The sequence below is a fragment of the Sus scrofa genome, chromosome 1 (genome assembly GCF_054392235.1).
Source record: "Sus scrofa isolate SSC_HxYL_T2T_F1_AM1 chromosome 1, Sscrofa_HxYL_maternal_Yorkshire_Landrace_v2.0, whole genome shotgun sequence".
NCBI lineage: Eukaryota > Metazoa > Chordata > Mammalia > Artiodactyla > Suidae > Sus > Sus scrofa.
The window spans coordinates 9,698,325-9,722,808 of record NC_139383.1 but is presented as its reverse complement, the minus strand read 5'-3'; the positions used below and the strand labels follow the sequence as shown (position 1 = coordinate 9,722,808).

The window sequence follows — 24,484 nt, the reverse complement described above, 5'->3', positions numbered from 1 at the left end:
GGAAATCCTATAAAATTGGGTTGCCATGATCATTGTACAGCTATTAAATGTAATAAAATTCATTGAGCTAGAAGAATTAAAAAATAAAAATCAAAATAATTCTACAAACAATAAACACTGAGATCACTAATATCCCGAATCTGATGAAAAACAATACAAAAGAGTTTACAAAACAGTCTCAAAAATTTTGAAACCATATTCATGGTTACCAAAGGGGAAATGTCTGGTTGAAGGTATAAATTAGGGGGTTGAGATTGAAAAAAATATACACACTACCACAGGCAGATAGGTAACAAGGCCCTACTTATAGCATAGGATAATCTACTCAATTCTGTACAGTAACTTATATGGGAAACTGAAAAGGTATGTGTAACTGATTTACTTTGCTGTACACCTGAAACTAACACAACTTTATAAGTCAACTACATTCCAGTAAAATTTATTTAAACAAACAAACCAGTTCCTGTTGTGGCGCAGAGGAAACGAATCCGACTCTTATCCATGAGGATGCAGGTTCGATCCCTGGCCCAGCTCGGTGGGTTGGGGATCTTGCCTTGCTATGAGCTGTGGTGCAGGCTGGCAGCTACAGATGCGATTAAACCCTTAGCCTGGGAACTTCCATATGCCATCAGTGTGGCCCTGAAAAAAAAAAAAAAAAATTATAACATGAATTGGCAAGCTCTTCTGATGAATTACACAAATCTCACTTTTGTTCTTTAAAGGCATTGCACACAATTTTTTGTTGTAATCTAAAAAAAAAGCTGCATGTATGAATTATTAAAAAAGAATTATTTTAATGTGGCACAAAACATGAAAAACAAAGAAAATTCATGAGTGTGTTTAAACATTCTAAAATTCGAGAAAGTTTAAGTTTACGGCTATAAGCTCTAACTGCATAGATGCTATTCTACTAATTCTGCCCATTTATTCTCTGCAATTGGATTAACAGAATGCTCTAGACCTCAGGAACAACAGCTTTGCTCGTGTGAAAAAAATGACACCAAGAATATCTTTGTGTATGGAAGTTACTTTCAATTTGAGATAGAAACATGTTACCTTTATAAACCCCAAACTTCCAAAACAGATTAACTCCCTGTTGTAAAGTTTAAAAATTTGCCCCAGACTCCATCTAGGCAACAGTAAGGGTCAGCAGCAGCTGGGAAGAGTGGGGACAGGAAGGTGTGTTTCAGGTGGGGGATTGGCAAGGACACGGCTCCATGGGTAGAAAGATCATGGCCTTTCAGCATGGCCAGACCTGTGACCATGAAAAGGCTTAGGAGGAACAGCCAGATCTCTACAGCATCCTGGACCAGATCATTCTTGGTGGGCCTGTCAGGTGAGCGACAGGATGTCTAGCAGCACCCCTGGCCTCTGGCCATCAGATGCCAGTAGTTCCCCTGCAGTTATGACAGCCAAAATTATCTCCAGACACTGCCAAATCTCATTCAGAGGTAGGGGTGGGTGGGAGGGAAACAGAAAAATAGCCACCCGCCCCCCACCCTGGGTTGAGAACTAATGAGTGAAAAAGTAAGCAGGGGCCAGATCAGAGGGACTCAGAAACCATTTAGAAACCAGAATGTATTCTCAAGAGAAGAGGAAGCCACTGAAGTGACAGAAGCAGTGTGATCAGATTTCACCCAACAGATGTTCACTAAACACCTCCTCTGTGCTAGGCACTGTACAGGTACTGAGGACACAGAAATGACCAAGGTAAACAAGTCTCCATTCCTTAGAATTTATGTTCTTTTAGCAAAGACTGATTTAAAATGGTCAATATAACCTCATTTTGCATCAAGTGCTCCAAAGAAAATAGGATAATGTCAGAGAGGAAGTGAGTGCTGGGAGGGAAGAGGCTGCTGGATTTCAGGCTAGATGATCTGAGGAAGCTTCTCTGAGGAGGTGAAATAAATTTGGGTAGAAACCCTGAATGGCAATGCTCAAAGACCGAGGGAAGAAGTTTCCTGGTCAAAGCTAGAAAGGCCCAGAGTTCCCGCTGTGGCACAGTGGAAACGAATCCCACGAGTATCCATGAGGATTCGGATTCAATCCCTGGCCTTGCTCAGTGGGTCAGAGATCCAGCATTGCCGTAAGTTGTGGTATAGGTCGCAGACATGGCTTGGACCCTACGTGGCTGTGGCTTTGGTGTAGGCTGGCAGCTGTAGCTCCGACTGGACCCCTAACCTGGGAACTTCCATATGCCACAGGTGCAGCAGGAAAAAAAAAAAAAAAAAGCTGGAAAGGCCCTATGCAGATATTAACGCTGGAGTGCTGAAGCAACGAGAAGGCTCAGGGCCTGGGAGGGCGAGGTGGGTGTTGGGGATGGGAGGGGTGATTGCAATGGCTCAGGATGAGGTCAGTGGGGCAGGTGGAGCTACACCCTGTGACATTTCTTCAATGGGAGATGCTGAAAGGTTTTCAAATAAAGGAGTGACATGAATTGACTTAGATTTTAAAATATCTCTGGCTACGTCGTGGGGAAAAAAATTCTAGAAGTAAAGGAGAGGCTGGGATACTAGACAGGAAACTATTTCAATACACTGGCAAAAGATGAATGGAGGTAGAGAGAGATGAAAGAGCAAGGCAATGTTTAGCAGCAGAACTAACCAGCAGGACTTGCTCATGGATTAGATGAAGGGAATGATGGGAAATGAGAACATCTATGATTTTCTGCTGGGATCCTGGCTCTCATGACTGTGGGAGGATGGGAGCGGCACTCGCTGGAACGGGAAAGACATAGAGAGGAGCAGGTAGGGAGACCAAGAATTCTGGTCAGGACATGGGGCCTCGCGAGGCCTGTGAGACACACGGGAGGTGGACCACAGGCAGTTTCGAGGAAAATTTCAAGGTCAGGTTGGAGCTGTGTATTTGGACATCATCAGATTATACAGACTGATTTTTTTTTTTTTTTTTTTGTCTTTTTGCCATTTCTTGGGCTGCTCCTGCAGCATATGGAGGTTCCCAGGCTAGGGGTCGAATCTGAGATACAGCCACCGGCCTACACCACAGCTCACAGCAACGCCGGATTCCCCAACCCACTGAGCAAGGGCAGGGATCGAACCTGCAACCTCATGGTTCCTAGTTGGATTCGTTAACCACTGCACCATGACAGGAACTCCTACACAGACTGATTTTAATGCCAGGGTGAGAGCACCAAGGCTGAGGACAGGTGGAGGACAAGAATCCAAGTATGAAGCCACTGGACAGTCCAACGTTTGGCGGTCTGCAGGGGAGGAGCCACCAAAGGAGAGGCACCAAAATCGCCAGTGAGGTGGAAGGGCAGAAACCAAAAGACAGGGTTTCATGGCAGGGAGAATGCTCTCATGTCAAAAGTCGCGCAACAGAAGGATAAAGAGAAGACCCGATCTAGCAGCAAGAGGGCACGGGAGACCGGACACCAGCAGTTTCAGGGGATGCTGGGAGGAGACAGTGGTCACAGGCAGCTCTTTCAGGAAGTGTTTTCTATGAAGAGAAGCAGGTGAACGGGCTCGAAGCTGGAGGAGGATGAGCGACACCAAGAGAGGATTTCTAGAGGCGGGAGAAACTGGAGCAGGTCTCTCCACACTGCAGCAGGGGGAAAATGATGATCAGCAAAGGCTGAGGATAATTATGGGAGAGAGATACATACATACGGTATCAATCAGGGTAGGCAAGGTTATGCTTCAACAAACAACTCCAGGAGTTCCCGCTGTGGCACAGGAGGTTATAAACCCAGCTAGCATCCATGAGGATTCGGGTTTGATCCCTGGCCTCGCTCAATGGGTCAAGGATCTGGCATTGCCATGAGTTGTGGTGTAGGTCACAGACTTGGCTCGGATCCTGCAGTGCTGTAGCTGTGGTCTAGGCTGGCCGCTGCAGCTCCAATTCAACCCCTAGCCTGGGAACCTCCATATGCCGCAGGTGTGGCCCTAAAAGACAACAAACAAACAAACCAAAAAACCCCTCCAAAACATCAGTGCCTTCAAAACGCAGGGGCCTCATCCTTGCTCATACTACCTGCCCATCACAGCCTTTGTGCAACACAGTCACTCTAGGACCCTGGCTGATGAACCCTTGCTGGTCACCATGCCAGAGAGAAAGACCTCTGAAAGGTCTCGCACCAGCAATTAAATCCTTCTGCCCAGAACTGACACTCTCTCTGTTCATTGGCCAGAACTGGTCATATGGTCTCACCAAATGAAGCCAGAGACCCAGAACTTTACAGCACACAGCACTCATGTCTACTACAGCATAACACAGGTATGGGCTCACACACACACTCACTCACTGCTCCTCCCATAAAATAAGCTTTTCTTATTTTATGCTCTTGCATCTCTGTTTCCAGCAATCAGAGTTAAGAGTCCACTGCCAGGTGCCAGAGGTCATGGAAACGTCCATCCCCCTTTGCTTCAGGCCCTGTCTGCTGCCCCCAACACTCTCTCTCACAGATAGGGCAACAGCCTAGCTATCTCATCCATGGAGACATAAAGAAAGGCCGAGTGAGTGGCACAGCTGAAAGAGGAGGTCTGGGGACGACGAAGGCCAGGGCGTTCTCGCAGCAGTGGAGAGAAAGGACCATAGAGGGCCAAGGTGGGAGGCAGAGAGGACGGAGATTAGCTGTGATAACAGTCTTGGGCAGGAAAGTGCCCCCAGCTATAGCGGCTGTGGGAGTTGCAGAGCAGCAGGACTTCGTGACTGATCAGCTACAGGGGTGAGAAAAAGTGGGGTCGTGAATAAAATCCAGCTTTTCTCTCTAGGCAGCTCTTTGCATGATGCTGCCGTTCCACTGGGAGTGACCCAGGAGTAGGCTGGGGGTGGGATGGGATCAAGTTTAGAGGGGACCACACATGAGGCCTGCAGGACATCCAAGCATCAGTGTCCAGTCAAATAGGCCCATGAGCTGGGAGCTCAGGGGTCCGGCTGCAGACACAGACCTGGCAGTTGTCGATAAGCCGATGAAGCCACCTGAACAGGTAGAACTGTGGAGAAAACACAGGGCAAAGAAGGAACCTGAAAAGAATAGAGAGACGTGAACAATAAGAGCCAAAGTGGGATCAGGGAAAAGTACAAAAAGAGTAAGAGTTATGAATGCCCAGAATTTGTAAGCACAGAAGCAAATAATAACTGATATATCTGAGTCATCAAGAAAAAGCAGAGAGGAATTCCCATTGTGGCTCAGAAGTAATAACCTGACTAGTATCCATGAGGACACAGGTTCGATCTCTGGCCTTGCTCAGTGGGTTATGGATCTAGCATTGCCATGAGCTGTGGTGTAGGTCGCAGACATAGCTCTGATCCCACGTTGCTGCAGATGTGGTGTAGGCTGGCAGCTGTAGCTCCAATTGGACCCCTAGCCTGGAAGCTTCCATGTGCTGCAGGTTTGGCCCTAAAAAGACGGAAAAAAAAAAAAAAAAACAAGAAAAAAAGAAAGAAAAGGGAAAAGTGGAGAGATGGGATTAAGATGGCAAGGCCTGGAGCTCAACTTCTCTCATAAAAGCAACAAAATTACAACCATACAACCATCTGCCAAACAGCCTTCAGACAAAGAGTGCAAACTATCAAAAAAGACATCCTACTCCAGAAGACAAAGAGGCTATATATCAAGATGTTAGGAGGGGCGATAACGTGATATAAGCAAACCCTCAGCCAACAGGTGGGCGGCCCACAGACTGGAAAGTAACTGTATTGCAGAGATTCACGCTGAGCCCCACACATCAGGTCCCCAGGCCTTGGAGGAGGAGCTCCCAGAGCATTTGGTGTTGTGGGTCATGGAGCTTGTGTGCAGGAGCTCCATGGGACTGGGGAAAATGAAGAGTCCGTTTTTTTTGTTGTTGTTTTTTGTTTTTTAGGGCAGCACTCACGGCATATGGAGGTTCCCAGGCTAGGGTCAAATCAGAGCTACAGCTGTCAGCCTAGACCACAGCCACAGCAACGCAAGATCCAAGCCATGTCTGAGACCTACACCACAGCTCACCACAACACCAGATCCTTAACCCACTGAGCGAGGCCAGGGATCAAACCTGCAACCTCATGGTTCCTAGTCAGATTTGTTTCTGCTGCACCACAACGGGAACAACTTTTTTTTTTTGAGACACCATTCTTGAAAGGCACACACAGGATTCCATGTGCTCTGGGTCCCAGGACAGAGCAGAGACTCCATAGGAATCTAGATCAGACCTGATTATGGTTCTTGGAGGATCTCCTGGGAAAATGGGGTGACTGTGGCTTGTTGTGGGGGAGGGACACAGGAGGCAAAGGTTTTGGGAATAATCATCAGCATGAACTCCTCTAGAGCTGGGCATTCTGGAAAAATCTGGCCCCACCCATCAGGGCTGAGAAGCCCCAGGCCAACCAGGTGGGAACACAGCCCCACCCATCAGCAAACAGGTTGCCTAAAGACCACACAGCTGCCTCTAATCATACCCAGAGACAAAGCCCCACCCACCAAAGGGATAAGAATCAGGTCCACCTACCAGTGGGCAGGCCCCAGTCCCTCCCTTCAGGAAGGCCCCAGCAAGCCCCTGAACCAACTTCAGCCACAAGGGGGCAGACATGAGAAGCAAGAAACGCTACAACTCTATTGTCAGCAAAAGGGAAACCACACCAAAATGAAAAGGCAGAGAATTATGACTCAGATAAGGGAACAAGAAAAAACCGGCAGAAAAACAGCTCAGTGCTCTGGAGATTACCAATCTCCATGAAAAAGACTTTAGACTGATAACAGTAAAGATGACTCAAGATCTTGGAAATAAACTGAAAGCAAAGATTGATAAATTACAAGAAACACTGTATGGTACTGGCACAAAAACAGAAATACGGATCAGTGGAACAGGATAGAAAGCCCAGAATTAAACCCATGTACCTACAGCCAACTAATCTATGACAAAGGAGGCAAGAATGTAACAATGGAGAAGACAGTCCCTTCAATAAATGCTGCTGGGAATACTGGACAGCCACATGTAAAAGAATGATATTAGAACACTTCCTAACACCATACACAAAAATAAACTCGAAATGGATTAAAGACTTAAATATAAGATCAGATACTATAAATCACTTAGAAGCAAACACACCAAACACTCTGACATAAACCATAGCAATACTCTTCTCAGATCCACCTCCTAGAGTAATGACAATAAAAACAAAAATAAACAAATGGAACCTAATTAAACTTGAAAGTTTTTGCACAGCAAAGGAAACCCTAAACAAAACAAAAAGACACCCCACAGAATGGGAGAAAATATTTGCAAATGAATCAAGTCACAAGGGATTAATCTCCAAAATATATAAACATCTCCTGCAGCTCAATACCAAAAAAACAAACAATCACATCAAAAAATGGGCAGATCTAAACAGAGTTCTCCAAAGAAGACATATGGATGGCCAGAAAACACATGAAAAGATGTTGGACATCACTAATTATTAGAGAAATGCAAATCACTAACTACTCTGAGGTACCACATTACACCAGCCAGAATGGCCATCATCCAAAAGTCTACAAGCAATAAATGCTGGAGAAGGTGTGGAGAAAAGGGAACCCTTGTACACTTTTGGTGGGAATGTAAACTAGTGCAACTACTATGGAAAACAGTTTGGAGATTACTCAAAAAAAAAAAAAAATAGCATTACTATTCGATTCAGCAATCCTACTCCTGGGCATTTATCCAGATGAAAACCATGACTCGAAAAGAACATGTACCCAATGTTCACCGCAGCGCTACATGCAATAGCCAAGACATGGAAGCAACCTAAATGTCCATCAACAGAGGAGTGGATAAAGATGTGGCGCATATACACGATGTAATATTACTTAGCCATAAAAAGGAAAGAAATAATGGCATTTGCAGCAACATGGATGGACCTAGAAATTAGCATGCCAAGTGAAGTTAGATAGTGAGACACAAATGTCATATGCCATCACTTACATGTGAAATCTAAAAAAAGGGATACAATGAACTTGTTTGTAGAATAGATACTAACTCACAAACTTTGAAAAACTTACGCTTTCCAAAGGAGACAGGCTGGGGAGCAGATATGTGCTGGGGTTTCGGGATGGAAATACTGTAAAATTGGGTTGTGATGATTGTTGTACAACTATAACAAAATTCATTGAGTTTAAAAAAAAAAAAAGAAAATTTAAAAAAAGGAAGGCGGAAGGAGGGAGAGACATCTTCTGCACAGATGGACCCTCCTCAGGGCTGTTGAAAGAAAGCTTTTATTTCACATTCATTACCTGACCTCATGCTGTGTTGAGCTGACCCCCTCAAAGAGGGCTGGCTGGGAGTTCTAGGTACTCAGGTGTCTCTTTTAAGGTTTTCTAACCCTGACACAGACTATTCACCTCCTCCCATCTATGCTATTCTGTGTAATTTAATTTTACCTGGCTAAGGCTGCTTATGAATTATTTGTAAAATTTTCTCTATATTTATAATAAAATTATACATTGGACATCAAAAAAAAGTGAAATTATGCTCAACACAGGTTGTATTGTGGAAAGATATAGCACATAAAAAAAGATTTCTTCTTAAAATTGTTAGAACTAGAGAGCAGTTCTCCTGGGTTCCCTTACCCTGCTATTCTGCACCCGGGCGCCCCTTCCCAATAAATTCTTTTGTCAGGAAAAAAAAAATTGTTAGAAGTATTTCAGTCAGGAAAATTGGAGAGAATATTTCATATTCTGATATACTGATAAATGAATAATATAACAAATTTATCAACCTATATATTTTCCATAGTTTTAGATATTTGTAAGTGATAACCAATAATAGGCACCTTTAAAAACAAAGCTTAAGGGGAAAGCGTTTGCTATTGAGTCTTCACTCCATGATGCTTGGTTAGAGATCTGCTCAAGTGAGTCCAATTTTCTTTTCTCAGTATATGAAAATAAGGACAAAGAAAAGGAAAACCCAGGAGAAATCACGGCTACCTTTCCTCTAGTGGAGTCAGACTGCAAACCTACTGGAGGTGATTAAGCCTAGTATGTGTCAGGCCTGGAAGGAGAAGGCTTTTATGGCAGAGCTTATCTTTCCTGGTAATTGTTGCACATTCTCACTTTATAAAATGCTTGGGGTCCTATTTTACTTATAAAAGGAAACTGGTAGGTTTTTAAAGAGGAATCTTGGCAATATGCCAAAACAGCCGATTCCCACCCCCACCCCCACGCTTGGCTTAAAAAAAAAAAAAAAATTGGGAAAGCACCTCCGTCAGTATTTTACACTGGGCAAGTCCCTTCGATTCAGTCTCTGTCACCAAACTGCTCTTCCGCATTCACACAGGTGCCTCTCCCCACGGGGATGTGCCGATCCCACCAGAGCTGCGATGACTGGGAAATGAGGGGGAGAGAGACGTCCTTGTCGCCTCAGACCTGAATGTAACTCACGCACGGTGCCACTTCCAACTCACTTCAGAATGATTCCAGGAAAAACATCCCTCAATGCCTAAGCTGTCTGGAGGCCCAAAAGCCTGACAGACGGGGCTACCTCTGCGAGCTCATGACGACCGCCTTCCAGGCGGGCTAGGAAGTAGCATCAGGAAGAGGAAGCAAGGCTGGGGCTGCCCACGTCTGCCAATCAGAACAAGAAACAAGCGTTCATCCTGCGGGCAGAAGCTGGCAGGAATCTCTGGACGCGCTCTAAGTAAACCAGGTGAGGACGCAGAAGGGAAAGGTTTCGGCCACTTCCCAGAGCCCCCTGCACATCACTCAGAAGTGGCTACCATCAAACAATTTGCCACTAGGCTCAGATTTGCTTTTAATTTTGATGTGAACCCATGAAAAGTATGTATCATGAAGTCTATTTCCTTCTTAGATATCCTAGAAGTTATGAACTTTTAATCTTTTCCATAGTCTTCTTTTACATATGGGGTTCAAGCATTCACTCTACAGATGATGTTTTCATTTGAAATGAATAAGTAAATACAGTGTAAGAATAAAGGTACTTAATACTAGATACACCATGATGTTGATAAAACGAAATTTTTGCTAGTCAAAAGAAATGTGATTGCACTTGGCAAAAGCCCTCAAGCTGGTCATAGGTAATTAAGAAGTGAGCCTAAATATTAATATAAAAGTACTCCTAGCAGCAGCAATAAAGAGCTTGAGAAAATAACTTTTATTAGAGTGCATCCAATACTGTCCCAGAGAAAAGGTGTAATATTACTTCTCTTAAAAGATCTTTCTTGGAGTTCCCATGGTGGCTCAGTGGAAATGAATCTGACTCACATCCATGAGAACACAGGTTCGATCCCTGGCCTCGCTCAGTGGATTAAGGATCTGGCGTTGCCGTGAGCTATGGTGCAGGTTACAGACACAGCTCAGATCTGGTGCTGCTGAGGCGTGGGCCAGTAGCTGCAGTTCCAACTGGACCCCTAGCCTAGGAGTCGCCATATGTTGCACATGCAGACCTACAAAGAAAAAGACAAAAAAAAAAAAAAAAAGATCTTAGAGTACAGAAGTCAAATGACAATTTTTAGAGAAACATTTAAATATCTATGTTTTAACATGTTTTAGTTTTTAAAGAAAAAGAGGCCTGGGCTTTTGAGGAAAAAAAACAACCTATTTTAGATGAGGAGGCAGGACTGGGGCTGGAGAGTATCCAGGACTCCAATCACAGATTATTTCCATAAAAGCCTTTCCAGCAATGGGGTCTTCAGAGAGACCCAATAAAGGAAGAAATTATTTTCCATCTATCAGATTGGCAAAAACTTCAGAGTAATAAAAGCCACTAATGGCAAGGGTGCTATGAAACTTATATACATTGCTGATATTTTCTAAACATATAAACTTTCCTGGAGGGCCATTTAGCAATAGATATCAAAAACATTTCTAAAATGCACTTTGATTCAACAATATCTTCTGTCTTTAGAACAAATTTCCTGACCAAGAAAAGTACAAAGATATGTATGCCTATACAAGTTCACTATGGTGTTTGATAGTGAAAAGTTACTACCTAGGATGCTGTTGGCTGAAGTAAACTATACAACTGAGTACCACACAGCCATTAAGAGTGATGGAATCTATGTACTCTGCTGTGCAGTGATGTTCATACGACTACTCAGTGAAAAAGTTCCGGAGTAGTACAGTAAAACAATATTTATATACAATTATATGAACATGTCTATAGAAGGTCTAAAAGGATATTTGTACTGTAACAAGTGATTACAATTCAAGATTTCCAGAGACTTTTTCTTCTTTGAACTTTTCTACACTGTTGGGTTTTTTTTTTTTTTCCCTTACACTTTTTAGGGCTGCACCTGCGGCATATGGGCGTTCCCAGACTGGAGGTAGAATCAGAGTTACAGCTGCCAGCCTATGCCATGGCAGCTCCAGTTCCAAGCCACATGTGACCTACAGCACAGCTCAGGGCAATGCTGGATCACTAATCCACTGAGCGGGGCCAGGGATAGAACCTGCATCCTCATGGATACTAGTCAGCTTCGTAACCCACTGAGGCACAGCGGGAACTCCCCATACTGGTTTTTTTTTTTTTTTTTTTTTAAAACAATGAGTACATATTTTTTTTACCCAAAAAAAACCTTTTTTTTAAAAAAAGACAGGTCCTAAATATGTTTCTTTAAAAATAAACACCAATATATGTAAATAAAAACAAATCCGGAGTTCCCGTCGTGGCGCAGTGGTTAACGAATCCGACTAGGAACCATGAGGTTGCGGGTTCGGTCCCTGCCCTTGCTCAGTGGGTTAACAATCCGGCGTTGCCGTGAGCTGTGGTGTAGGTTGCAGACACGGCTCGGATCCCGCATTGCTGTGGCTCTGGCGTAGGCCGGTGGCTACAGCTCCGATTCAACCCCTAGCCTGGGAATCTCCATATGCCACGGGAGCGGCCCAAGAAATAGCAACAACAACAACAACAACAACAACAAAAAAAAAAAAGACAAAAAAAAAAAAAAACAAATCCCTCTTATCCCATGGTAAAAAACCAAACAAAACTCCATTTATGTTAATTTTTAAATTATAATTGCTGGGAGTTCCCATTGTGGCGCAGCAAAAACAAACCCCACTAATATTCATAAGGATGTGGGTTCGACCCCTGGCCTCGCCAGTGGGTCAAAGATCTGGCGTGGCCATGAGCTGTGGTGTAGGTCACAGATGTGGTTTGGACCCCACTTTGCTGTGGCTGGCAGAGGCCAGCAGCCATAGCGCCGATTTGACCCCTAGCCTGGGAACTTCCATATGCCATGGGTGGATCCTAAAAAGCAAACAAACAAACAAAAATTAAATCTCTGGATGATTTAAAGTATTTCATAATAACTGAAAATTATTCCATTCATGGTTTTATTACCATTGAGGTTTTAGCTCCTATGAGGACAAGTGTAAACGACATATAAATCCTAACCACACTAAGTATCACGAACATAATTCTATCGAAACCACAGTCACTGTTAGAAGTGGGTGCTTCTGACCAGTCTTTTGAGATGACAACTTCACCTCAAACAAGGGTAGAATATGGGTTCACAGGCATAAAAAGCTATAACAATTCCAATCATATTAGGAACTTTTTATATACCTAATGTTTTTCCCTCAAAGGGAAAAAAAAAATACAAGACAGTCTAACCATAAATATGCTCAACCTCTGGAAGAAACCCTTCAAGCATCAATACCTACTACAAATGATAAAAGGTAAAAAAGCTCACATGTAAGTAACTGTAGGTGGCATGTTTTTTTTCTTTTGATAATTGGGGAATTACCAGTTAGTGTCACTGCTATGCTTATTTACTGCCTGAAGAGCATTTATTTCCACTATTCTCTAAACTTAAAACTTCTGCCCTAATAAAACAATCTAATCATATCACCACCATCTGCACTCCCATGGCCCAAACATGTCAGTCTCCCAGCAGCATGAGCACAGTGGCCTTAGGGAACCATGAAGCCACAGTAAACATTCATTCTTCTCACAATTAAGTTCCTGTGGTAACATTAATGCTGCCTCAACCATGATCACCTGAGAAAACACCGTAGTTCAGGATAACTGATGAATACTAAGCACTCAAGCCCAAGGCTGGTGAGCAGGGTAGAGTTGGTGGGGCAATGCCAGGCTAGACCCATACTAATTTCTATAAGAAGGCAGACAGGGTCCCATTTTAAGCTCTGGGCACACTCATCTGCTTCAGCCAGCTGACAAGATAGCTTCTACTAGCTCCTTTTTGAGGACCTCAGATGACATGATACCACTGTGTAAAATACAAATTTATATTTTTATCTGATGTATTAAACATATTCCATGTGAAACGAAAGTCTACACTAAGTAAATCCAAAATATTTCTAAAAAACTGAAGAGCTTTACTTTAAGCATTTTCAACATGTTCCCTTTTAGGCCAGCAGATGTAGCTGTGAGTTAAGACAGGGAAGGCGAGGTGCTCTCAGTCAGCCGTTAGATGGCACCCTTTTTGATGGAACTGGGGTTATACCACAGATTCAATACAATTCTATTTGACGCGGAATTCTGATTCAACTGCATTTATCTAGAATGACCATCTCAATTACATACTGAGTGTACAGACTGGAACCATTTTTACTCAAGATTTTCTGACTAAAACTTTTCCTTACTCATTGAGAGATGACATTTCCAAATAAGAGGCAGTGAATGGTGATAAAAGTTCATGACTAGAATCAGGGCAATCTGACTTATCATCAAAATGCAGAATCAAAATATTCCAATTGTTCTGCACAAGCCTCAGAGCAGGGTCCTTGGAAAGTCAACCAATAATGTTTAAAACCTAAGTCATGGAATTCCTGTCGTGGCTCAGTGGTTAATGAATCCAACTAGGAACCATGAGGCTAGAATCCCTGGCCTCACTCCATGGGTTAAGGCTCTCGCGTTGCCATGAGCTGTGGTGTAGGTTGCAGATGCAGCTCAGATCCCGAGTTGCCGTGGCTATGGCATAGGCCGGCAACCACAGCTCCGATTAGACCCCTAGCCTGGGAACCTCCATATGCTGTGGGTGCAGCCCTCAAAAGACAAAAGACAAAAAAATAAATGAAATAAAATAAAACCTAAGTCTTGCCTATCAACAATCTACTGAGGAACCTGGTCTTAGCTCAGTGCCAGGATCAGGACAGGCCCACAAAAGTCCTTTCAACAGACAAATGAATAAACACTACCGCTTTAAATGTGTCCTAAAAACATTTATCAGTGGGTTCATGTCTCTGTGAGACTCTCAGACGTGGAAATTACACGCATCTGCCTGATGACCCAAGGGAGGGAGTGTACGTTCGCGCTCTCTCTTTTTGGGTAAAGACATGAAGATGTATTATAAAAAGAACCCAAGTCCCCTTACATTCAATATCGCCAATCAGAAAAGATTGTTTCTCCCCTAAATATTGTTATTTAGGTAATAATCCTCTTATCAGTGCCATAAAACAAAGTTCACATTCTAGAAACTAAAATAGCACAGTCTAGCCCATAAAGCCCAAGTTCTCAAGCATATAATGTAATTCAAACAACCCAATTCTATTGGTCTATGAAAACCTGGATTATGACTCTTTTAAATCAAAGACTGTTCATATTTTCAAATACCTAGTATTAAACTTTACTACTAGTTTATGACCTGCATTACTCAACTCTAGAAACATACCGATCAATTCCATGCACTCAATGTGAAGTGCCAACAGACTCATTTTTAGAGAAACTAAAAGTTTAATAACTTTATTATTTATGCCCCCAAAACAGACTTCATACATAGTCAAGGAAGTTCTGTGACCTCCTAGGCAGTTGTGCTTTATATAGTCAGCATGAATTAATAAAAACAAAATCTAAGGAGTTCCTATTGTGGCTCAGAGGGTTATGAACCCAGCTAGGATTTGGGTTCGATCCCTGGCCTTGCTCAGTGGGTTAAGGATCTGGTGTTGCCATGCGCTGCAGTATAGGTCATAGATGAGGCTCAGGTCTGACGTGGCTGTGGCTTTGGTGGAGTCTGGCAGCTGCAGCTCCAATTTGACCCCAAGTCTGGGAGCTTCTGTATGCCATGGGTGTGGCCCTAAAAATGAAAAAAAGACTGAATAAATTAAATCTAGGACTATTTTTTAGAAAGCAGTATTGTTAAATACATGTTTAAGTAAAACAAAAAAATTCGCCCACATACCCATAATTCAGTCACATATTATTACTAGACATGTTTTCTCCTAATCTTTTCCACTTGTTTTTAAATAACTGCTTTCATATTATATGAGAAAAGAAAGGCTGGTCCTATTTCAGACTGTGTCAGAAATGATGTCAGGAGATGAGGTCCCCATTAAGAGACCCCACAAAACCTGTCGGTTTATCAAGACCGTGTGGATCACGCCACCGTCAAGACCAAGCTCACCCCTCCTTCCCCATGTGCTGGCTCCTACATACGCCCTTACTTCCCAGGTGCACTAAGGGAGGTAAAACTGGGGCGGGGGCGGGGGGAAGTCTAGGTTCTGAAGACCATCAGATGTGGGCTCAAATCTTAACTGCCAAATACAAGCTCTGTGATCTTGGGCAAGCGACTTCATCTGCGTCCCAATTTCCTCATTTATAAAATGGGGGATATTAATATCTGCTTCATAGTTATTGTGAAGATTAAATCATCTGCTGTCTAAAATATCTGGTACGTGGAGTTCCCATCGTGGCTCAGTGGTTCGCGATCCGACTAGGAACCATGGGGTTGCGGGTTTGATCCCTGGGCTTGCTCAGTGGGTTAAGGATCCGGCGCTGCCGTGAGCTGTGGTGTAGGTTGCAGACACAGCTTGGAGCCTGCGGTGCTGTGCCTCTGGCATAGGCTGGCAGCTACAGCTCCGACTGGACCCCTAGCCTGGGAACCTCCATATGCTGCAGGGGCGGCCCAAGAAATGGCAAAAAGACAAAATAAATAAATAAAATAAAATATCTGGTACAGTGCCTGAAATGGAAGAAGAGAATTTACATTGTTCAAAAGCAAAACTGAGGTAACAATAAAAATCAAAAATCTTCAGTCACAGATTTTCTAACTTTTCCAAGTAACCCCTACTTTATTGTTACCAACAACTAGCAGACCATTACTTTAAAAATAAAAGTTAGACCAGGAGAAAAACAACATCTGTTTGTCTATCAGCATGTTTTGGGTGAAAAGTACAATAATGCCTAATTTTTTTTTTTTTTTTTTTTTGCTTTTTTTTTCAGGACCACAGGTGTGGCATATGAAGTTCCCAGGCTAGGGGTCAAATCAGAGCTACAGCTGCCAGCCTACACCATAGCCACAGCAACATGGGGTCCGAGCCACATATGCAACCTACATCACAGCTCACAGCAATGCCAGCTCACTGACCCAGTGGGCGAGGCCAGGGATCGAACCCACATCCTCACAGAGGAGTCGGATTCATTTCCACTGTGCCACAATGGGAACTCCAGGTAATGCCTATGTTTGGTTATAACTGAACTAAATATGACAAATTCAGTAATAATAATACTATTGGAGTTCCTGTCAGGGCGCAGCAGAAACGAATCCGACGAGGAACCATGAGGTTTCGGGTTCAATCCCTGGCCTCGCTCAGTGGGTTAAGGATCCAGCATTGCCTGTGAGCTGTGGTGTAGGTTGCAGACACAGCTCGGATCTGGCATTGCTGTGGCTCTGGCAACTGTAGCTCCGAATAGACCCCTAGCCTGGGAACCTCCATATGCCGTGGGTGTGGCCCTAGGAAAAAAAAAAAAAAAAGTTTAAAAAAATAATAATAATACTATTACTCCAGCAATTCTCCTTCTCTTCTGAATCATGCCTATCAGCACACACACATGCTGTTAATTCTCCCAATTTAGAAACAAAAACACCACCCCCTCGTAATCCCATTCCCTCTGGTAGCTATGATCCCATTTCTTCTTTTTTTTGGGGGGAGGGCTTTGTTTTTTAGGGTGGCACCCGTGGCATATAGAAGTTCCCAGGCTAGGGGTCAAATCAGAGCTGCAGCTGCCAGCCTACACCACAGCCACACCAGATCTGGGCTGCATCTGTGACCTACACCACAGCTCACGTCAACACAGGATCCTTAAACCACTAAGCAAGGCCAGGGATGGAACCTGCATCCTCATGGAGTCTAGTCAGGATTTTAACCTGCTGAGCCACGATGGGAACTCCCAACCCCCATTTCTTTCTTTCCCTTTATGGCAAAACTCAACACTTGTCCATACACACTGCCTCTAATCTCTCTCCTCCAATCTCTTTTGGATCCACTCCGCTCAGGCTTTACCCACCAATGACAACTACAGGGCTAACTCGGCAAACTACCAGTTATCTTAAGCCACTTATACCCAAGCATCCACCTCCTTGAAATAGTCTTTTCACCTGGTGGCCAAGTCACCATTCTCTTGGTTTTCTCTCCCTCTTGGGTAGAGAAACCTTCTCATTCCTCAACCTCCAAACCTCGGGATGCCCAGGAGCTCCTCCTCAGACCTCTTTTCTCTCTAGTTCACTGCCAATGTGAGCTCACCCAATCTCCTGGCTTTAAATGCGATCCACACAGTGATGAGTCTCGAATTTCTATCTTCACCAGGCACCTCTCCCTGGAATTCCAGGCTTCTCTAACTGCTTCCTGCCTATCTAACAGATACCTCAAGTTCACAAGTCCCAAAGTCCCAGACTGAGTTCCTGACACTGTTCCCTGTTAACCTGCTCCTCTCACAATGGTCCCATACATTTTCCAGGTGTTCAGACCAAAAGCCTGGCCATGTCTTTGACTTGCCTTTTCCTCTCACCTCCCACATTCGACTTATAATGAATCTGTTGCCCCTACCTTCCAAATATATCCAGAACCTCTTTTCATCAACTCACTGTGCCATACATTCTAAACCACCAATTCTCACCTGTCACAAACAGCCTGGTCTACAGGACGTTCCACAAGTACTTTAAATAAAAAGAAGCCAATTATTCTGAATATACAGCTTTTTAGCTTGGTGAATAAATTACACACACACACACACACACACACACACAGGTTTTAGAATCTTTCTCCAGTAATGTGTGAACACATTAATAATTTAAATGTTAATTTAAAAACTCTTTAACTATATTCAAGGATGTTTATATATATGTGGATGTCAAGCAGCATAGAAAGTTCTACATTAAGTAATTTTACTGAATGAGTGGCTCTTGTAAAAATTTACATAGAACATTTGCTATGAATTAGCCATTAATTATATTTGCAGTTTCACCACCTTCAAATATTTAAGTTATTTATATGATATACTAGTAATGAGAAGTTGCCTAGTTATTAGTAAGAATTCAGTCAATTCTGTTATCACTTCCCAGACAGCGGAACAAACTATATGCAAATTTGAGAACCTGGAAGATGCAGACCTCGTCAAGTAGAACAAACATTCCAGATACCAGTTAGAAGAGTGTCGTTACTTACACTGTGAACTCCTAAAGCTTTCCAGATGGCAAAGCTGATCACGCCAACACCACACCACGCGTAAAGTGAGCCCCAGCCCAGGGCTCGCAAGGCAAGGGAAGAGCCGCTCTCTGGCAAGGCAGCCGTGGCCATGCTTCCCTGCAATGAAGCCAGAAAGCCGTGGGTAAAATTCATCAGCTCTGAAAGGATAAACCTCCGGAGAGTTTGAAATCAATGACTCTCTGTGCAAGCACCATGTTGGGAAGTCTGACCAACCCAAGTTCAAATACCAGCTTTGCTATTTAATAACTGCATGACTTAAGTGACAACTTCTCTGACAAATACTTGAGTATGCATGGCTCTGTGCTAGGTAAACAGAATAATGTCCTTCTGACAAAACATTTCAGTCCCAGGGTGGGGGAGTGGGCAACGCAGACACCTCGGAGCTAGTTACGAGCCAAACAGAAAGGGCAATGATAGAACTACATGTACATATATACACAGGGCATGATGGGCCCAGGAAGGGGACATTTTAAAGAGGAGTTCCTGTGAGAGGTGACCTAAATCTGAGAAAAGACATACGAGGACTTTTATATATGCAAAATGCCTGGCGCATAAAAATTCAGTTCATGGCAAATATTAATAAGAAACTAGAAAATAAACAGTGACGCTCCTTCTGAGTTTCAAGACATAATATTAAGGTAAAAATCTACATCTGTAAAATACTACCATACTTGACAAAAAATTAGGAGTACCTGTTGTGGCTCAGCAGGTTAAGAACCTAACTAGTATTCATGAGGATGCGGGTTCAATCCCTGACCTCACTCAGTGGGTTAAGGATCTGGCATTAATGCAAGCCCTGGTATACGTCACAGATGCGGCTTGGATTTTATATGCTGATACACACTAGAAAGTGTTTTTAGGAGTTCCCGTCGTGGCACAGTGGTTAACGAATCCAACTAGGAACCATGAGGTTGCGGGTTCGGTCCCTGCCCTTGCTCAGTGGGTTAAGGATCCGGCATTGTCATGAGCTGTGGTGTAGGTTGCAGACGTGGCTCGGATCCCGCGTTGCTGTGGCTCTGGCGTAGGCCAGTGGCTACAGCTTCAATTAGACCCCTAAGCCTGGGAACCTCCATATGCCTCGGGAGCGGCCCAAGAAATAGCAAAAAGACAAAATAAATAAATAATAAAAAAATAAAATAAATTAAAAAAAAGAAAGTGTTTTTAAAAAGGCTGTACTAAGTTACAATGCTGTTTTATGAGGACCGCTTCGAGTTAGCCAATATTAAATGGTATTAGTACAAAAACTCAAAAAGGAAACCTTTAAAAATTACATACAAATTACTTACATTTATATTGTTACAGAGAATGAGTACTTGTCTAAGTTATGAGCCTTTTGAATTGCATATTCATGTTATTTGGCCTTTTACAGTTTTCTGGGAGTTCCTGTTGGGGCTCAGCAGGTTACAAACCCAACTAGTGTCCATGAGGATGCAAGATCAATCCCTGGCCCTGCCCGGTGGGTTATGATCTGGCATTGTTGTGAGCTGCGGTGTAGGTCACAGATGTGGCTCCAATCTGGATCTTGCTGTGGCTGTGGCATAGACTGGCAGCTGCAACTCCAATTCTACCTCTCCCTCTAGCCTGGGAACTCCCATATGCCACAGATGCAGCCCTTAAAAAAAAAAAAAAGCAAAAAATTAAAAATTAAAAAAAATAAAGTTTTCTGATTTGTACATTAATCATATATTAATATTCTTTGAAGCTGTATATCTGTCATATGGGCTATCGTATTTCCCTAGTTTGGCTTCCTTTTATCCTCTTATTTTGCTTTTTGTTTGTTTTTGGTCAAAGATGCATTTTAATGCTTTTAAGCTTGCTAAAACTTCCCTCACCCAAAAGTCACAGTCAATTTCTCTTTTCTTCTAGCTGCATTTTGTTTTCACCCTTAACTTTTGAGTTCATCTGGTACTTTTGTTTTGTTTTTGCTCTTTAGGGTCACACCTGCAGCATATGGAAGTTCCCAGGCTAGGGGTTGAATTGTAGCTGCAAATGCCGGCCTAAATCACAGCCACAGCAATGCCACATCCTTTGAACCCGCATCCTCGTGGATACTAATCAGGTTCCTAACCCACTGAGCTACAACGGGAATTCCCTGGTACTTAGTTTTAATGGGAGCTGGTAACTAACTAGAGTTTACTTCCCTGATAGCTTAGCAACTGCCCTGGCACCACTCTATGGATTAATCCTTCTCCCAACTTATTTGAGAAACTTACATATAGAGAGGTTTGTTTCTAAGCTACTTTCATACTACAAATTTATTTATGTTGGAATCCCACAGGATTATAGAATCATAAAGTCTTCTGACAAACTTAATACTTTGTTCTCCATAGTCCCTACACCTGTGAATAGCAGATTAATCCTTGCTAAGAACAGGCAGAAGAGGAGAGGCACCTATGTCTTTAAGCATAAGAGGTATTAGAAAATAGTTTCACTGTATTATAGTCATTCAACCAAAACTTATTGAGCACCTACTTACTATGTGCCAGGCAATATTCTATGGAGCAAGGTCACTGGGTTCAAGGAGCCGACCTATGTTCTTCATGGATACTAACATGCACTTTATTTCAACATTCTAACATGTCTGAGACAGAAGTACCTCTTGCAGCGCTGTCTCAAAAATTTAACTGGCTTTTTTTTTTTAAGTGGTGCTAAAAGTTTAAAAAGCACATAATTTAGTACTTCTTTTGAAATCAAAATAAAGACAGTTGACTAATTTGCACACGTCTTGAATCTATGAGGTGCATATTGGCTTACTTCTTAAAGTAATATGAAAGGCCATCAACACTTTCTTTACTTTTGCTATGTCTTTACTTTTGCTATGCAAAACAGCTGACATTGACCTATAAATAATAATGCTATGAACGGATTTTGGTGTCACAAACCTTATTGAACCATTCAGGACTTTTCTTTTTAGCCAACGATAATGTTGTAACAAATCCAGCTAGCATTCCCGCTGCAGCAACAGTACCAAGGAAAATTCCACCTGCCAGAGGGGTAGGGCAGGAAAAGAAAAAACTCTGAAGTTAAAATGATGTGCACAAGTTCAGTGTCAGACACTATTTAAAACCACTTTTGAAATTTAGAGAACCGATAGCTAAGTAGCTCTTGTCAAAGATAAGTGACAACGGCTGTGTAACCCCATGACCTCTGGTTTCTGAGGCCATTCCAAGATATCTGTTCAAGAGCAAAGAATAGGCACAGAGTCCCCTCTCCTCTTTCCGGGGACAGCTCCGTGAAATTGCTCCCAGGGAGGAAAAACCGATAGTGGGAGTTAGAAAAGGAAGGGCAAGAGAGAAACTGCAGAGGGAATGGGGTAAATGCAGCACACACGAGAGCTCTCCCGGGACCAGACCCCAACGCATCGCTAAACTCTGGGGGGCACCCAAGCGAAGTGTGCGTGGGAATGCCCGCACCAGTGCAAGCTACGGCCCCGAGTGAGTTCACCCCAACACCTGCACCTCACCACACCTTTAACCAGGAAAAGCCGGTCGTCAGTGGGTGCCGGAGCCTCCAATCGAGAGGACGACTCCGCAGTCCCAGCGCCCTGTGACTCCATGTTTACAAGCCCCCACCACTGCGTCCGGCCCCAACTGGACCCGGGTGGAAGCGAGAGGGAGGCAGAGGAGAAAGGTTCCGCTGCCGCCCTTCTCTGTGCAACCTGAATACCGATCCGGAGAGCGACCTCTACCTCCAAACCTTCTCTCCTCCCCTGCGCACTGGAGAAGGTGCGGTGGCTTTGCGCTCCGGGGGCGGCGCCCTCCGAGGCCATCAACCAAGGACGGTTCTTTGCTTGCTCCAGGGTGATGATTGCTGCACTTTAGTGCCGTTTTCTTGAAACGTTGCGCAGCTCTGACTCTAGGAGGCAGTGAGGGGTCGCAGATGGCAGGAGCCCAGTCCCAGCCAGGTTAGAGACTCCACAGCTTAGTTTCCAGATCCAGGGATTTGGCCAGCGTTAACATTTCACAATTCTAAAACGTAGGCCTGTCTGTCCTGTTTGCTTGGCTGGGCTGTTTGGTATCAGTTGTCAGTTTAGGTGTAAGCGACAGGTTTTATCCCAGGAAAACTGCCAGCCTATCAGCTCTGTGTTGATGGGATTCCTACCCCACGGCCTTACTGATTAGCCTACCCAGGGGACTGAATGGCTAGCGTGCTGAACTGGAAGAGAATGGCACAACCCCAGCCAGGAGAGCAGAGGTTCACCCTAAGAAGTTGCTAACACGGAACCTGAAGGCTGCCCCAGCATCTCTCAACACTGGAGATGGGCAGACGCCCACCTTCAGACCGGGAGGCTGCATTGCAAACGGTGGTGGATTCTGTAAATGGCCATTGAGAGGAGGAGGCTGGTAGTATCTTGTGTAAAGATATCTATCTTTTAAAATGAGGCAATCTGGGCGATTCTTGTTCATTCTGAACGACAACAACAAAAGCCATGAACTTCTTGAGCACGGGGATGGAGATCTTTATTCACATACCCCCGCTCTCGGGTATTACCTCAGGTCATCCCTAATAAATTAATTTTGGGTGAATGAGTCAATGAACGCATCAGTTAAAACGCAGTTAATAGCCCAAACCTGGGCTCAGGTCCTAAACCATTGATCAGCTATGTGAATGTGATAGTTTTATTAGGCTTACTTACCTCAGTTTCCTCATCTGCAAAATAAAGACACGGGTAGTAGCTTCTTCGTGGTGCTGCTGTTGAGAATTAAATGAAATTGAAACTGACAGCACTAACGGCCTGAACCCAGTCAAAACCCAGATTGGGACTTGAACCCACAGTTTTAAATTCAAGTTACTCACCCTGTGTCTGGACTCACCAAGGCTCAAGTTCTTTATGCCTCTGTGCAAAAGGAATGCAGCCAGAAACAAAGTGATAGGCAAGGAACAGGTTAGGATGGGACATTTCTGAGAAAAGCTGGCCGGCAGGAGAGGAAGCTTTGCCCCAGGATGATCCGGTGGGCCACGGTTTTATCATCCAAGGGGCGTGGGGATTGGAAAGGCCCGCCTCTTCCTTTCCAGGAGTAGTAGCTCCTCCTTAGTATCCGGTAAGGTGTGTATTCAAATCAGCTGAAGGGCGGATTTTCAAACTCTTGCCCTTGGTCTGAATCTGAAAGCAGGCCTCATCCCATTCCCCACCCAATGACATGAGGCAATTCTCGCACCTCCACTGGTGAAGCAAGGCTGCCTCATTCTGATGGCCTTCCTGAACTTTCAGTCTCCCAACATCCCCCAGTCTCCCTCTTAATCCATGATCCCCTATTGGGACTTCTACAACCACCTGTACCTACTCTATCCCTATCAAAATCAGGTAAGAATTTAATTAAATTAGGTAAAGGTGTTAGCCTAGTGCCTGGCACAAACACTCAGGACAACTTAGCTCTAGCTATTGCCCCCTTAGATTCCAGTATCCGTTTTGCAAAATTGCTTTCAGAGATTTTTTAAAATTATAGATACCCAGGGCCTACCACTAGAGATGACAACTTCAAAGGGCCAGGCAGCACAGTTAAAGAGCTACACAGGGCTTCTGCTGATCAGCCAGGTTGAGCACTACTGCTCTGTTCAAATTTCTGTGTGGGAGAAATCACATAGCATTCATTTAACTTCGGATCCTTTGAAGGTAACTGAGCAGGACCCTGGGAGGCCTTCCCAGAGTGGCCCCCACTCACGTCCTCCACCTGCCTTTTTCTCTATAGAAAAACTTCAAAGAATCAGTTTAATCAGAGAAGTGAGAAGAGTGAAGCAATTCAGAATAAGGATAGTTCAGCTGGTCAACAAAGTCAAGGACCTTTAGTTAGCTCTTCTTCAAAGCCTCTAGATAATATTCTGAGCCATGTCCTTGGAGCTGTTTTGCAGGTGCTGAAGCCCCCACCGGCTGGAAGAAGTCACCTGGATGCTGTCCACAGCACGGAGACCCCAGACGGGTTGGAACCAGAAGGTTGATGACGCTGACTCCCAGTGACCTCACCACAAACCAACCAATCAGGAAAATGCCCATGAGCTGATCACGCCCTGCTCCTCAAACACTCTAAGACTCCTCACTACCTGTACCTCAGAGGGGAGGCCCAGTCCTGGAGGCTCTAGCCTGCTGGGTTCCCCTCTTTGTCTGGCAAT

General features: G+C 43.9%; 1 protein-coding gene and 1 long non-coding RNA gene across 7 annotated transcripts in view; one reads left to right on the top strand and one right to left on the bottom strand.

The window, feature by feature from the left end:
* TMEM242 (transmembrane protein 242) overlaps nucleotides 1-23,317 on the bottom strand; it is a 53,914-nt gene extending 30,597 nt beyond the window's left edge. For 2 of the 6 annotated variants that reach the window (XM_085015459.1, XM_085015526.1), the window contains exons 1-5: nucleotides 23,191-23,317; nucleotides 23,013-23,068; nucleotides 22,065-22,231; nucleotides 21,259-21,359; nucleotides 18,335-18,472 (exon numbers count right to left, since the gene is read on the bottom strand). In XM_085015459.1, coding sequence (XP_084871585.1) covers nucleotides 18,335-18,472; nucleotides 21,259-21,359; nucleotides 22,065-22,231; nucleotides 23,013-23,026 — 420 coding nt within the window. In that variant the 5' untranslated portion in view covers nucleotides 23,027-23,068; nucleotides 23,191-23,317. Of the gene's footprint in view, nucleotides 1-10,062; nucleotides 10,378-14,329; nucleotides 15,584-17,092; nucleotides 18,473-21,258; nucleotides 21,360-21,844; nucleotides 21,958-22,064; nucleotides 22,232-23,012; nucleotides 23,069-23,190 lie in introns of those variants that run through there. The other 4 variants (XM_005654358.4, XR_014839388.1, NM_001185165.1 and 1 more) reach the window with 4 other exon arrangements.
* Nucleotides 11,450-16,148, top strand: LOC146405922 (uncharacterized). The gene is made up of 2 exons (XR_014844231.1): nucleotides 11,450-15,104; nucleotides 16,045-16,148. It is a non-coding gene; the product is annotated as an uncharacterized LOC146405922 (long non-coding RNA).
* Nucleotides 23,318-24,484: the final 1,167 nt, after the last annotated feature.